This window comes from Tarenaya hassleriana, unplaced genomic scaffold (assembly GCF_000463585.1).
Source record: "Tarenaya hassleriana unplaced genomic scaffold, ASM46358v1 Cleome31, whole genome shotgun sequence".
Classification (NCBI taxonomy): Eukaryota; Viridiplantae; Streptophyta; class Magnoliopsida; order Brassicales; family Cleomaceae; genus Tarenaya; species Tarenaya hassleriana.
Window position 1 is genome coordinate 1,741,639 of NW_010966274.1, and position 15,974 is coordinate 1,757,612.

General features: G+C 34.5%; 2 protein-coding genes across 19 annotated transcripts; one reads left to right on the forward strand and one right to left on the reverse strand.

Moving 5' to 3' along the window:
* Window positions 1-1,949: 1,949 nt before the first annotated feature.
* On the reverse strand, window positions 1,950-7,458 carry LOC104820664 (pentatricopeptide repeat-containing protein At1g09900). 13 transcript variants are annotated; one of them, XM_010551216.1, is made up of 5 exons: window positions 3,836-7,458; window positions 3,449-3,750; window positions 3,244-3,288; window positions 2,838-3,005; window positions 1,950-2,341 (listed from the first exon to the last, which is right to left on the reverse strand). In XM_010551216.1, exon 1 carries the CDS (start codon window positions 7,381-7,383, stop codon window positions 4,942-4,944), a length of 2,442 nt encoding a protein of 813 aa, XP_010549518.1. In that variant the 5' UTR covers window positions 7,384-7,458; the 3' UTR covers window positions 1,950-2,341; window positions 2,838-3,005; window positions 3,244-3,288; window positions 3,449-3,750; window positions 3,836-4,941. The 13 variants fall into 13 exon arrangements, with proteins under 13 accessions (XP_010549518.1, XP_010549519.1, XP_010549515.1 ...); XM_010551217.1 differs by having other exon boundaries at window positions 2,838-3,750; window positions 3,836-4,106; window positions 4,793-7,458; XM_010551213.1 differs by having other exon boundaries at window positions 2,838-3,750; window positions 3,836-4,696; window positions 4,793-7,458.
* A 689-nt stretch (window positions 7,459-8,147) lies between these two features.
* LOC104820666 (putative hydrolase C777.06c) lies at window positions 8,148-12,633 on the forward strand. 6 transcript variants are annotated; one of them, XR_772956.2, is made up of 11 exons: window positions 8,148-8,453; window positions 8,974-9,109; window positions 9,661-9,788; window positions 9,916-10,063; window positions 10,158-10,263; window positions 10,349-10,407; window positions 10,590-10,625; window positions 10,723-10,832; window positions 10,933-11,001; window positions 11,479-11,559; window positions 12,613-12,633. XR_772956.2 is itself a non-coding variant. In XM_010551224.1 (10 exons), the coding sequence occupies exons 1-9, from the start codon at window positions 8,257-8,259 to the stop codon at window positions 10,988-10,990; spliced, it is 978 nt and encodes a 325-aa protein (XP_010549526.1). In that variant the 5' UTR covers window positions 8,148-8,256; the 3' UTR covers window positions 10,991-11,001; window positions 11,479-11,958. The 6 variants fall into 6 exon arrangements, 5 of the variants coding, with proteins under 5 accessions (XP_010549526.1, XP_010549528.1, XP_010549527.1 ...); XM_010551224.1 differs by lacking the exon at window positions 12,613-12,633 and having other exon boundaries at window positions 11,479-11,958; XM_010551226.1 differs by lacking the exon at window positions 12,613-12,633 and having other exon boundaries at window positions 11,486-11,958.
* Window positions 12,634-15,974: the final 3,341 nt, after the last annotated feature.

Consider the following 15,974-nt stretch of genomic DNA (forward strand, 5'->3'; position numbering starts at 1 on the left):
TTATAGGTGGTTAAGTGTGAATGTTCATGTAATTAATGATTAGTGTTCGTCCGGTTATCACCGGTTTGTTAGTTGGTTATAGAAGAAGTTTTTTTAAAAGTTATAAATAATGTATTTTTATTCTTATGTCATATTAAATTAGAGAAAAAAAAATTGAAAACTACTTTCGATATTGATTCAAAATGAAATACAATTTAATTTAGGAAATATCACAAAAAATATGAATTTTTTAAATTTAATAAATAAATAAATAAAATTTAAATTTTATAGAAAAATACATAAATTTTAAAATTTAAAATATATGCTCTTTAAAAATTTTCGCATAAACCCATACAAAAACAAAAATATCGTTAGTATTTATTTGATTTTGTACAAAAAATTTCAATTTTTTAAATTTTTATACAAAATTAAAAATTCCTATTTATTTACCAAGTTCATATTTTTTCAACTATATTCCCTTTAATTTATCATTAAATACACTAATCACACGCAAATAAATCTAACACTCTCTAATACATAACAAATTAACAATATACGCAAGCATCCATTTTTATGTATACAACAAATCTACGTATTTCTACGATGGTTATACCTCTTGTTGCAAGCTGTAATACGTAATTTACCCGAAAAGGAAAGAATTAAGCCGAAAAAAAACGGATTAAAAATTAATTAAGTGAAGGATCAAAACTTGGTGGTTTAGAACATGAAACAGGGACATTACAGTTAAGTAGGCAGATCTAGGAGGTGGTGAAAGGGGACAACTTTAATTAATTAATTAATTAATTAATTAGTTAATTAATTAATATTTATAACATATGTTTTATTAAATTATGACAATGATGCCAAACATTCACAAAAGCATATAATATAACCACGAGATACAACACAATCATTCTGCTGTAGATTTGCTCCCCATAAAGCTTAAAAAAATTATATTTATATATATATATATAAAGAGAATATATATATATATATATAAAATTAAAAGAGTGATTATTAAGAAAATCCAAAAGAAAAACAACCCTTGAGCTCAAAGTTGGGAACTTCTTACAGCCAGTTCCAAGCGCTCGTGAGCTGTAATGACAATAGATTGTTTTTTTTTTGGTAATAATCTTTCTTTATTTATTGAAACATCCCACGGTTCATTCATCGTATCGAATCTTGGTTAGAGCAAGAATCTAATCATGGTATTTTCTTTAATATTATATTCGAATATTTGTCAAAGAAATGTACATTCCCTTTTGTTAGACATCCCACGGTGCACGAAATCGCATTCAAATCTCACCAAAAACATTGAATATAAATCATGGTTTTATGCCATAGTTTATGCATCTCCCTAATGCTTATCCAAGTTGGTGTACTCTTTCATCACGCTATGAACTATTATTTCACTATCAACGACCAATTTCACTGTCAACGACCGTGAGCAAGTAAGATTACGATTTTGTCACCAGAAAAAATATTTATTTTTTTTAAATTTTAATATTTTATATATACAAATTATATTTTTATTACATATTTAATTTATTTTGTTTTAAAAGTTTAATTTTTTTATTATATTTTAGATGTTTTAAAAATATTTTAAATATTAAAATTATTTTTAAATATTTTTCAATTAAAATTTTATTTTTAAAATTTATATATTTGGCTCGCGAGCCGGCTCGTCGTTTGGTTCGCGAATTTAGACGATCTTGCCTGGTTGACCTATTTTTGGCTCGCTAAAAAACGGGATGGACTGGGTTGGATTGAAAATTTTCCAGATCGGGACGGGCTGGGCCGGGCCAGCCCGCTTTACACCCCTACTACAGAGGGGCAAAACCGTCTTTTCAAAGATGGAGTGAATTGATGAACAATAGAGACTGCAGAGATCCTTGAGCAAACCAACCAGAAGATTGAAAATGATTCACAAAGCAGAAGGTTAGTGTGAATAAAACCAACAAGAAGGAAACAAACACAAGAAAGAGAATAGACAAGTCATAGAAGTGATCAAAGGTTAAAGCATATAGAGAGTAAGATCTCTCTCTCTCTCTCTCTCTCTCTCTCTCTCTCTCTCTCTCTCGAGGTAATGTATGAATGATGCAATAGAAGTCAGCTTCTTTACCCAAGAAGACAAACGAATAAACACAGAAAAGAGATAAAAAACGACAGGCTGAAGAGAGAAAGGGGGCACAATCAACTGAACCCATTGCAGAAGACAAATCTTATCTGAAACCCTTTTTGGGAGATTTGGAAATGAGGAAACTACATACCACCATGCATGGACCTTGAGGATATTATTAATGAGGGGCAAAGATTTTTCTTTCCTGACGAGAATCTGAACGACCCATTTCAGTAGATGTGCCTGGAATGAATCACCATACATACATGTGTGTAAAAGGAAACCAGTGTCAAGTGTTGCTCAGGCATAAAGCTGAAAGGTCCCATAAAGAAACAAATTCTTAGTACATATCATCTGAGGACTCAAGATTTGAAATCTGATCATTGATGGGTGAACCATAAAGCTCTTTCTTTTGCATAACCGGTAGCAAAACCGAATCTTTTCGGGGTTCTTACTCAACATTATGAATTTACTAGATTCAGACCACTGTGAACAAAACCAAGTTTTAATCCCACATCTGCCGCCCAGATGAAGCCTAATTCGAGAACGGTTTAGAGACATGCTTTCTTGATTTAGATGATGAGCTATACTATATATATCCACACTCGACACCAGAGTAGAAGAGAGAGAGATCAGATGTACATGATCATTGCAAGATTGGAATGAAGGTTTGGTCAAGAAGATGTAAATGAAGATTTAAATTCTAAATTCAAGATTTGGGGTTTGGAAGTTTCATTACCTGTAGAAAAACTCAGCCCAACCAACTGACTCCTTCACACTGTAACATTCCACGTAACGTCAAACAGAACCCAACACGGCTCACTCTGTCTGAACCTGAAGCTCCAATGGCCTTTTCACGGTATTGAAGAGCTCATAAAGCCCTAAAGATAACTGGCCAACAAGTTACCTACACAAAGACAATGACGGCACTTTTATTGTCAAACAAGTTAACAGAAAACGGGATTATAATGGCAACGACATCTGAACATTAGCAATAAACATCAGAGTATCACAAGATGAAAAATCATGGCAAGATTGTTACTGGACAATATCTTCTTTTAACCTTTTCGCAGGAGATTCTTGATATGAACAGTGGACGCTTTCACTATGAAGGTGTATGGAACTAAAGGACAAAACACTTATACCGTCACAAAAAGCTCCAGGGTAAAAACATCTGGCCAAGAAGTTCCCTATACAAAGACAATGACGGCACTTTTGTTGTCATCAACCAGCTAACAGAAAACGAGATTATAATGGCCCCGGCATCACAACATTACAAGAAACATCGGATTATATGACATTGACAAAAAAAAAATGGCAAGACTGTTACTGGACAATATCTTCTCTTACGTTTTCACAGGAGATCCTTGGAAAGAACACCTTGAGTATTCTGGTGTATGGAACTAAAAGACAAACACTTGTACTGTCACAAAAAGCTCATGAAGCCCGGGTAAAGATATCCAGCCAACAAGTTCTCTCTATACAAAGACAACGACTGCATTTTTGTTGCCATAACCAGCTAACAGACAATGGAAGCTCGCGAAGCCCGGGTAAAAATATCCAGCCAACAAGTTCTCTATGCAAAGACAACGACTGCACTTGTGTTGCCATCGACCAACTAAAAGACAATGGGATTATAATGGCCACAGCATCTGAACATTAGCAAGAACCAACAGATTATATAACCTAGATGAAAATCATGCCAAGACTTTTCTACTGGAGAATAAATTCTTTTACCTTTTCACAAGAGATTTTTGGAAGGAACACCTTGAGTATGATGTTGCATGGAAAAGGAAACGGCATGGAATGTGTGGTTCTTGCAGTCTCTCTGGAAGGCAACATGTTGAGATGGGAAGCTTGGTAGATTCCAAGAAGACAACTATTTGAAATTATTGAGGAAACATGAAATTTTTATTTGCACAATACAACAACAAAAGCACCACTTGAGGAAGAAGCGCTACTACAAGTAGACTTTGCTTTCTCAACAAAAGCTAAAATGTCTTGTTCTCTGCAATGTCAAGAAGCAGCCAAAAGCAGTGTTATCATGGAAAAGAAATATGACAAGAACCCCCAAATTCTTCAGACTCACACAAAAAGAGGTCTATTTCTGATAATTGATAATATAACTTTCTTTTTTGTTGGAAAGTTGAAAATACAATTTCTACTGTATTCAGATAAAATTTTTAGGTCTTCTTGGTATTACGATCAGGCCCTGCAATTTAAATTAGATCCGAACTTTTTATTCCGTTGTGCTTCTATCGTAAACTTAAACGGAGAATCATCATGGGCTATAAAGAAATAACCCTTCAGAATATGTCAAAACGATCAAACACATACACTTAAGCATTAAACTCTACCCATTGTAATAGTAGTATAGCTAAACATTTCTAATATTAAGCGAAATAAAAACAGAGAGCACCAGGATTTTACAAGAATGGCTTAAACTTAAACTTAGTAGACAGTAGACTGTCGAGTGTCACACAATGGAGAAACCTCTAGAGTGAGAAGAAAAGCAGGTGTCGGATATAACATGCAGTTACCAGGCAAACAAGAAACAGTTTACCAGATGTGTCAAACTGATTTCCTCTAGCCAAGGACCTAAAACAGAGAAGAACAAAATCCATCATAGAGCAAGACATGTGTTGTTTACCATGAACCTTTGAGGCATTAGTGAGGCAGCTGGGCATAAATTACCTTTGGTTTATCTTTATTGACTTCCAAATTGGAATGAAAGCATATGAAGCCGGTTCACATGCTAACAAACTCTCCTTGCTTGAAACCTCAATTTGGTTTTCCAAAATGCTTATGGTTACAGAAATGAATTAGCAAATCGGTAAAGGTATTTACTTGCTCACGGACTTTTCTGTTAGCCGGGGTGAAATACGACCACGCTCAACCAAACGTATCATTAGGTCATCTGCCTCCTTGACCTTTCCTTCCATCATCAATCTCTTGCTTATCTTCTCACAGAACTTGGCATCAGGTATTAAATTGCGGTTAAACATCCGACACGTCACGTTGTATGCTGACAGAGCAACACCCTTTTTGAGATAGCCTTCCATGAGCACATAACATGTCTTAGCATCAGAAGTTGAAGCTGTCCGAAGAACTTTTCCCAAGAGCTTGTCTGCCTCCTCAAGCTTTCCTAAAGCACAAAGCTTTTCAATAACTTGATTATATGCTGTTCTGCATTTCTGCCTCAACATCATTTTCTCCAATAATTTTAACAGATCACCAACCTTGTCCATTTGGCAATATCTATGAATGACAGTTCTGTATGTAACAGGAGTGGGATCCAATCCCTTGTGAAGCATCTGCTTCATAAGCTCTGTTGCCTCTGCTATTCTACCTTTTCTTCCCAATGCATCAACTAATGTAGTATAAGTGATGACATCCGCATGTTTGTTGATCAGGTACATGTCATCTAGTACAGAAAGAGCAGCGTCCAGCTCATCCTTTTGGCAAAAACCATGAATCACAGTAGTGAAATTTACAACATTAACAGCACAACCTTTGTTCAGACACTCTTCCAAGAATTTTCTGGCCTCGTGTGTTCTCCCATCCCGGCAGAGACTCTGAATCAATAAGTTGATTTCAACTGGTGTCGGGAAAAACCCTTTTTTAACCATCTCTCTTAGCACATCACAGGCCTCAGATAATTTCCCCTCCCTGCGTAACCCATGCATAATAACGCTATAAGTAATAGCATTTGGAATCCACCATTGCTCTTCGCTCATGTTCATCATTTGCCTTGCCTCGGTAGATTTTCCAGTTCGGCACATCCCATTTAACACGGCCGTGTAAGACACAGTATTTGGCTTGTGTCCATGTTTGCGCATAACATGAAGCAACTTTTTGGCTTTGTCCACCTCACCAAGACGACAGAACCCATTAACAACAGCAGTGTAAGTTACTACATCAGGAGAACAACCTTTTGACAGCATCTCACTAATAATATCCTTTGCCTCACACATCCTACCCTCCTTGCAAAACGAATGAACTATAGCACTATAACCCACCTTATCAATCCGAAACCCTTTCTCCTCAGCTTCCCTGAGAAACTGAAGAGCATCGTCTGCATTGCCATATTTCGTGAGTATATGAATTACAGTATTATATGTGACCTGATCTGGCACCAAATTATGTTCTGTCACCATTTTATCCATCAATTTCCTCACTTCAAAAACCCTCTTTTCCTTGCAAAGAAAACCCATGATGGTATAGTAACTAACTTTATCCGGAGAACATCCTTTACTAAGCATTTCATCCATTAGCTCCATTGCACCGTCAACTCGGTGCACGTCACAGTACCCTCTGATCAAGCTGTTATAAGTCACGACATCTGGCGTTATACCGATTACACGCATACGTTCTGAGAAACGTAAAGCTTTCTCCAACCTATTCGCTCTGACCAAAACATCAATAGCCGTATTACAGATTAACAAATCTGGTTCAACTCCTGCTCTCTGCATAAGGGTCAACACTCTTAACGCATCCCTTACTTTACCTGCCCTGCTGTATGACACCATCACACAGGAAAATGCTTCCGGGCATCGGTATATACCTCTCTTCTTCATTAGACGAAGAACCCTTCGTGCTCCCTGACACAACTTAGTCTTACCAAGAATCTCAAGCACTGCATAGTATACAACAGGATCATGGCGATACCTCCATTGACGATCAGCCCAGTAGAAGAATTTCAGAGCAACCCTTTCATCATCCTGAGAGCGCAAAACAGCACAGACTTGCAGAGGTTTGAGGCTCCTTAGAAGGTTTCTCATTTGAGCTTCGAGATTAGGGTTCCAACTCGATCTGAGGTCAATCAATCTGCATATCTCTCGCACCAATGGATGCTTAGATTCATCATTTTCTTCGAGCAGAACTCTGCTAACGTCTTCCCGCGATACCGGATGGGTTTTCGTAAACGATTCCAGAGTAGCAAAATCATCATCTTCTTCTTCTTCGCCATTGCTTTCGTCTTCTTCATCGTCCGCTTCATCACTTTCTCCCAACTCATCAACCTCGTCAAATCCAGTAAACCTAGGGTTACGAGAACTATAAAATTCAGCTTCATTCACGCTCGAAGTCCGCGAATTTCCCAAACCCAATTGCCCAAATCCTCCAAATCGATCATCGTTCCGACAATCATGCCCTCCTTGATCAAAACTGGGACTTTGCGAAGAAGATGTAGAGGAACATGCATCAACTTCAAAATGAGAAAATCTGCAAACTGAATCTAGAATTGAAGGTCGACGAAGAAGCCGATTTCTCCATAAATTCAACATTGATTGAACAAATCAACAAGAAGAAATCTAGAATCGCTCCTCACTTAGGGTTTTAGCTAACAGTTGTAAACTCTCTTGTTCCCGTTTAAAATTGGACTGTTATGGTTTTATTTAGATACCAATTTTTTTAATATAAAAATTTTTACAAAACATTTTAGAAAAAAAAAATCGGTTCAAAATTATAATAAGGCATTTTTTTATATTATAATACAGAATTTAGTTATCCATTATTAAAAAAATGAATTTCTATGCCATTTCTCTTCTTCCTTTGAGTAAAAAAGTTTCATAAATCCAATAGCTTGAAGAAAGCATTTGAAAATAATTTGAAAACCCAAAAATAATTTTGTAACGACAATGAAAATTGGACCGTTATGTCTATTTATATAAAGATTAGAGTTTTATAATATATAGGTTGGTGGTATTTTATTAGTCAACAGAAATTCAAATAAAACAGTGGCTACATAAAAAAAAAACTCAATTGTTAAAATCAATAGTAAATCTAAAAAAATCTATTATACAATTTTAAACATTAATATATGATGAATTTGTAATAAAAAATATGTAACAATAATATAATTCACTATTTTGTTTTGCAGAAAAATCATATTTTAGTTGGGGTCTTATTCTGTGTTTAAATGCAAAATATAATAAACACGTGAGTGAAATTCATTCAATAGATTCGGTCACGTGCCTGACACCGTCCACAGAATATTCCGTTAAAACTCTGCTTAGCCTTGATTTATTATATTAATTAATCTCTCTCTCTCTCTCTTGTCGCCGATTTCATTCTCTCACCTCCGAACTCCGGTCAGTCTCCGAGATCTCGCCATCGCCGGAATAATCCGAGGACATACATAGAATCGAGAGAGGGAGATGATGATGGAACGTCAGGATCTGAGGAAGAATGGCGATGTCGTCGCCGATTGTCGTGGATCGGCTCTGATCTTCCTCGGGACCGGCTGTTCGAGCGCTGTCCCCAATGCTATGTGCTTGATCCAGCCGTCGGATCCTCCTTGTCGCGTCTGTTCGCAGTCGCTGTCTCTCCCGCCGGAGCGAAATCCTAATTACAGGTTACGTACTTGTTATGTTCCTCTTCCGAAGTTTTTTCCCTTGTTGCATCGCCATTGGAGACCTCAATTTCGGTGTTCTTCGATGTAATCGTGTATCGGAGTTGTTGATTGTGAGGCAATGTAATGCTCGGTCTCCTTTGATTCTATGCCGCTGGGGAAATCTCGTGAATTGAAATTTTTACCGTTTGATATGGATTGGCTTCGATTTCCGTCGGATGAAATTAGGGTTTTTCATTGCTCGGTGGCAACAACATGGAGGATCATCTCCTGTTTTAGTTAGAAGAAGTCAGAGCTTCATCTGAGAACTGGGTTCATCAAGTGTTTGGATCATGAGGAATGTCTTGTTAGCATGTGTAACACATTCAGCTAGTCTGGTTTTTGTTTTCCAGTCTGATTCATGATTTTGCTGAATGCTGAATAAAATCATCTTTAGGTTTGTGTTGCGTTTTGATCAATCAACACATGATCCATCATAGAGCTGTTTTTGTTCTCATTGCAAGTGATAATGTCCTTTCCACAGGGGAAATACATCACTGCTCATTGATTATTGCCAGACTGATGGAAAACATAAGTATATCCAAATCGACGTTGGGAAGACATTCAGGGAACAAGTTCTACGTTGGTTTACCTTTCACAAGATTCCAAGAGTTGATTCTGTAAGCTTTGATGTGGTCATTTTATTTCTTCACAACCAGCCTGTTTGATGACTCATCTCTTCTTTGTTTATTTCCATAGGCCAATTTGTTCTTCATGTTAACTGTGGGCAGATACAGGACAAATCTGAGATTTTTTAGATTTGCTAACTCTTTTTCTATGGTGACGATAGACAGAATGTGGCCTTCAGTCATTCTCTGCTAGTATTGTGAATCATGAACTTGTTATCTTAACTGTGAGTTGGACTTACCGGGAAGAATTAATGTACTGTTAAGCTAACTTTTTGTAGGCTGAGATCCATCTTCTCCATGCCTATGTCTTTAATTCCTAGGGGCAAGAGGTTAATTGTGCAGGAAAGGCAAATTTAGTATAAGGCCATCGAATTTGGACTTTAGGCATCCTTTTTGCTGTCTGTCGTATAAATCTTCTTGAAATTTGGATGTACAGGATAGACATCGTTTGAATTTTTAATCTTGACTCTCAATTCTGTGAATTTCGTGGCTGGATCTGAAGCTTTGATGCATATTAGGACTAATTTTTGCATAAATTGCAGATAATTTTGACTCATGAACATGCTGATGCGGTTCTTGGCCTCGATGACATACGTGCGGTGCAGCCGTTTAGTCCTACTAATGATATAGATCCCACTCCAATTTACTTAACCCAAATTGCTATGGACAGGTATATTTCGGTGCATCTTTGTTTGCTTGGTATGTGGCCTTGGATGTTGTTGTCTTCGTTGCAACTTGACCTCTACGCACTGGTTTTGACGTTCACATGCTTTTTTTGCTATGCTTTCCTGAAACAGCCTTGCCGTGAAATTCCCGTACTTGGTCCAGAAAAAGCTTAAAGAAGGTCAAGAAGTTAGGCGAGTGGCACAACTGGATTGGCGAGTAATTGAGGAGAGTTGCGAAAAGCCATTTGTTGCTTCGGGCTTGTCATTCACCCCATTGCCAGTTAGTCACATCTCATCTCCATGCCAGTGGTGAATCATCTCTCACTGCTAATTTGTGTAGAGCCTCTGTAATATTGCTTACATTTTGGCTCCAGGTGATGCATGGAGAAGATTATATCTGTCTTGGTTTTCTTTTCGGTGAAAAATCGAGAGTGGCTTATATCTCTGATGTATCACGCTTTCCTTCAAGCACCGAGTATTGTGAGATCCTGAACTTATCATGTTTCCTGCTTCGTGTTATGTCCTTAGCTGCATGGGTCTCATTCTTGATCATTTGGACTTGCAGTTATTTCAAAAACTGGTGGTGGGCAATTGGATCTCCTTATCTTGGATACACTATACAAGGTTATTATTATGCTTCTCCCTTAAAACATTTCACCCATTTTGTACTATTTCCTATTATTTGCCGATTCATGAAATTATCTCGTCGAAACGAATCTTTAGGCCTTAAACCATTAACTTCGATGTTCTGTGAGTTGATGTTCCTTCGTCCTGTTTTTTCATCTTTTTCTTTGCATGGACTGCAGACAGGATCACATAATACTCACTTATGTTTCCCACAGGTTTCTTCTACTACTTTCCTGTCTTTTTTTCTCTACCGTTGATAAAGGCCCGAGTCTTTACACCTTATTTGTTTTCACTTTTGTTGTTTCCCGGCAGACACTCGAAACAATCAGGAGACTTTGCCCGAAAAGTGCTCTTCTAATCGGAATGACTCACGAGTTTGAACACCACAAGGACAACGAGTTTCTAAAAGAATGGTCTACAAGGTAAGAAAAAGAAAATCCAATTGAGACACCCCTAATTCATCCATCTGAAATTCAAGCAAATGACATTTTACGGAATTCTCTTCCCGTTTTCCGCTATCAGGGAAGGGATTCCAGTGCAACTCGCACACGATGGCTTGAGAGTCCCGATAGACCTATGACGCAAGATGAGGTAAAAACTAATCTATCGCCTTTGCACAAACTATGAATCGCATGTTACTATCCGAATGCATTAATGATAATAATGTATGGCTTAAATCAAAGTTTAGGTACCATTGTACCGGGTTATCTTTTCTGGCGACAGTAACTAAGTTCGATTCGATTCTCCTGATTCATTGTACACACAGGCCGAATATCGTATCCTAGACATTTGAACGATCGATACGAGATGATTTAATCGCGGGTTTTTTTTTTTTTGCAAGGCTCGACTCGGGTTCACTTGTGTGGGATCCATATAGGGTTATATGGTTTTTTTTATCATGAGACAAGTCTGATACTACTTCAAAGAAACAGAGAGAAGATGACATTGATCATTTTGGAACTTAACCCTTTCTATTTTATTATTATCATTTTTTTTTCTGAAATAATATAAACTTGTGTTGAAATCATAATTTTCCCATGTTATATATTTAATGATTCAGCCGTACAGATTGCAGGACAATCAGCTACAAATACCAACTACTTTATAGAGGAGGGAGGGCAAATGCACCATAGGCTGTTGGGTGGTAGGGTAAGGTTCTGAACTGTGTTTCTCTTCCACATGATGGAAAAGAACACAACACCAGAAGAAGAAAAAAAACCTAATTTGGATTCTGTCTGAAAGATTTGGCCAAAAAAAAAGAAGAAATCTTCTGATGAGTTGTTATTCTCCAAAGAAGTTTCTGTTTCTTTCAAAAGGTCCTCAACAAACCCATCATTGCCTCCCAAAATATAAATAAAAAAAAAGGAAAGTGAGAAGCTAATCTAACTAATATACTATAAAGTTTTTTATTTTTTGTTTTTGGGTGATGGGTCCAAAGGCATTATGGGGTCTGAATTGGACCACTAAAGTTTCAAAAGATTGTAGAAAATTTTGTACATTTTGTTGTGGACCCACTTTAGTTAGAAAGATTTTGTCACCATTTCTACTCTTGTAGCTCTAGTCAAACTCATGTATTTGAACAAAATTCCCTTCACACCTACATATACACATATGCTTTCACTATATATTAGTGATGCAAAACGGGTTGGCTCGGATCCGAACGGGTTGGTTCTGATTTAAAGTAGCTCTTTTTTGGTCCAATTCACTGCGGTCTATTTTTTACGAGTTATAAAAACTCTGATTCGGTTTAGATCATCCGACTCGCAAATCAAATAAAAATAAAAATAAAAATTTAAAATTGATAAAGTTCTTAAAAAGGTATTCTAAGAAAGCTTTTTATTTTCTGTCTCACGACAAGTCCGATTCATGGCAAACAAACTTGTTCAGTCCATTTTTTTCGGGCTCTGAATTCATCTAAAAAAAATATGAATTGATTCGCGAAACAAACTCATACTGATATCACTAATACATACATATATATATATATATAAAACTTAGCATGATGGATCATAAATATTACCTTGCAATGCTTGTATGTAGCATAGCATGATTTAAATGCTTAGGAAATGTAGGTGTCCAAGTCAACTAGCTTGTCAACCTATTCTATTTTGATTTTGCATGTGTGAAAAGAAAATATTTTCAGAAAGTGTGTGCGAGAAAATGGATCGTCTTTTTTTTACTACGATGTAAATGTTAGTGTAGGTGATGGCACCCTTTTTGAAATCTTGGAAGCCATATGCAAAAAACGTGGATTTTCCCATCTGCTTAGAGATTGTATTATAATTTTTTATTTTTATTTTTTGTAGAATCTTTGATTTTTATTTTCCTTTATACAGTTAGTATTATGTTATAATAATTTCAAAATCAATTTTGTTTACTTTTTCCCACTAACAAAACGCTCGTTATTTACATGCATGCAAATGAATTTTCACTGGATAAGTTGATTCTTCTGTTCGAAATGCATCAAAGTTTAACTTTAATAAAATAAAATAATAATAATAATAATGATTCGGACCAATTAAATTGTGTCTACAACGATATAATCATATTAGCAAAAGGTTGAGAAAAACAATATAAAACTATTGAGAAAATATAATTCACCGACCAATAATATAGAGTAGGTAAATTATAAATGTACATCACAATCGCACAAATATTTAAACACAAAAAAAAAATGGACGTCCATATATCCTATAAATGAGAATTAAATACCAAATCTGAATTGTTATGGAAGACGGGAATTTCAGAATGCGATTTATGTGGACCCAATATGATTGATTATACAAAACAAAAAACTAATCTTCAAATACATATATATATATATATATACATACACATTATATGTATATGTATTTATGGACTCGAAAGGTGACAAAAGGAACACTCCATGTGCATGCAGTCCAACTCACATAAACCCCATAATAATCACCTCTAATGACTTTTTTATTATGACCAACAAAAAAATCATACTTTTTTTTTCCTAATTTTATATTTACTTATTGGCTTAAATATTTTTCTATTTTCTGTGGTGGAAATAATTTCGATTTCCCAATACAAAAAGCGCTTTAAATATGAAAAAGTATTTAGTGAAAAACGTAAATATGAAAATTATTTTTTTAGAATTATGTTGAGAAAAAAGTTACCAAAACTAGAGGAATCTAGCTTGAACCTCGCAATACGTGCCATTCTTTTGCATTGATGCAATTTTGCAATAATTAAAGACCTAAACGTTTACATAGTACGCTATATTTTTTTTCAATATATATTACTTTCATTGGTTGATTAATTTTCGTACACAAATTTACATATTATAATATTCCTTATTTTAAGATTTTAAAATATTTTTTATTGTTATTATAAACCATAAAATGTTTTAGATATTAGTATATGGTAGGGATGGATATTTCGGTATAATTCTTATAAATTGAATAAAAAAATCGATATTATTTTTGAATCGACCCGTCTAAAATTTTTAAACAATATTTTTTAGAAAATCAAATTTTCTGATATTGAATCAAAACAAACCAAATTTTAATAATCTAAAGAATCAATTTTTTTTAAAAAATATATTTTTTCTTAAAAAATAAAAATCAAACCAAATTAAACCGAACATAATATAATAACCTATTCGTATATATTTTTATAGAACCGAAAATACCAACCTTACTATATGATTACATTATATAAAACAAAAGTTTTTTTACTCATTTTTTAGCAACATGTAACGGCGTTCTAGGTGGCATGGGTTTGCTTCGCTACATCATAGGGCGCAAACTCCGGTGTGAGTGCAAAGTTTTGAAGTTCATTATATATATATATATATATGCTATTCTTTAAAATTTTAAAACTCGTAAAAAAGAATTAACCAAACCAAATAAAAATTGAATGAAAATATCAAAATGTCGATGATCATGTGAATAATGTGTAATGGAAATTCATTTTTAACAAAAAAAAATATGAGAGATGAGAGAGAGAGAGAGTCAACGGTCAAAGAGACAGAGAAACTAATGACTTAAAAAGGATGAGATGTCAGTTGGATCGCTTTGCTTGCTTTTGCGCTCCGGTTTCTGAATTTCCTCATCATTTAATCTGCATTTTTTGAAAATTGGTAAAAAACAAAATCTCTTTAAATGACATTATACAGTGTATCCACACCCCTAATTTAATTTGTTTTTTGAGGGATTTTCTTAGAAGAAAAATATATTAAATATCACATCCACCACAAAATTATATATATATATATAAATGAATTTGTTCTTGAAAATAAAAGGATATTTAATTTCATCATTTTATGTTGCAGACTTGCAGTATCTACCAATTGTACTTTCAACCTTACCGGAAGCCAGTACACAATTATTTTTTTTTCTCACTTTATTAATTCCGACAGACGTCAGTATCATTATTTTTAATATATATATATATATATAATAAATTTGTAAAAATAGTGACATATATTCTAGAATTTGGTTATATTTTAATTTGTATAACAAAATTTATATATATATATATATAGATATTAGATTTTGATTCAATATTGTATGATATAATTTTGACATTTATTAAAAGATGTTTAGTTTTTTTAAAATGTTTTCATTTTTTTTTATTTTTGTCAGTGTTAGTTTAAATTTGATTAATTTAATTTAAAAGTTGGTTTGAGAAATTTATTTATTATGAATCGAATTTGATTTTATATATCAGATTAAAGATATTCATCTCAATATATTACCATGTGGGAAGAAAAAAAAGCTATGGATAACATGAAAGAAGAAGAGCCATTGAACTAACATACGTTACAATTTTGAATTACAAAAATACATAACATAGTATTTTCATTCAATTTTCTAAATATCTCTTTTGGAATATAAGATTTTGGTGTTTGAAAATTACAAAAATTAATAATAATAATAATAATAATAATAATAATAATAATAATAATAATAATAATAATAATAATAATAATAGTAATAATAATAATAATAATAATAATAATAATAATAATAATAATAATAATAATAATAATAATAATAATAATAATAATAATAATAATAATAATAATAATAATAATAATAATAATAATAATAGTAATAATAATAATAAGTGGAATAAGTGAAACTTACCCATCCATCACTAGGAAAATATTTCAATTTTTTTTTACTTCAGGAGACAGTACTAAACGATGTCGATTTTGTGGTGAATAAGAAAAGTAAATATGGGACTGAGGAAAAGAAAAAATAAAGTTTGGGGGTGAAAAAAGAAAAAGTAAAAACACTGCCGTTTCGGTCGACAAAACCCGTGCGACGTCTGCTGTCAAGGACAAAACGATGGTCTGTTCTAACTGCGGTCGCACAGGACATTCGGCGGAGTCGTGTTTTCAAATCCTGGGCTATCCGGAGTGGTGGGGTGATCGTCCTCGGAATCGTACAAATCGTGGTCGTGGTGGTTCCTCTAGCTCTCGTGGCCGTGGAGTGGCTCGTTCGAACGCAGTCTCAGCTGCCCCTGCTGCGTCTTCTCCGGTGATCCTCGACTCTGACAAACCCCCTGTAAGTGGTCTTAGCAACGAACAG

What these genes read in the sequence shown, in the direction of transcription:
- LOC104820664 (XM_010551217.1), bottom strand. Translation starts at nt 7,383, where the DNA reads ATGTTGAATTTATGGAGAAATCGGCTTCTTCGTCGACCTTCAATTCTA.
- LOC104820666 (XM_010551224.1), top strand. Translation starts at nt 8,257, where the DNA reads ATGATGATGGAACGTCAGGATCTGAGGAAGAATGGCGATGTCGTCGCC. An exon ending in TCTTGGATACACTATACAAG is followed by an intron (nt 10,408 to 10,589) that starts GTTATTATTATG and finishes CATGGACTGCAG; the next exon opens with ACAGGATCACATAATACTCA. An exon ending in CTAAAAGAATGGTCTACAAG is followed by an intron (nt 10,833 to 10,932) that starts GTAAGAAAAAGA and finishes TTCCGCTATCAG; the next exon opens with GGAAGGGATTCCAGTGCAAC.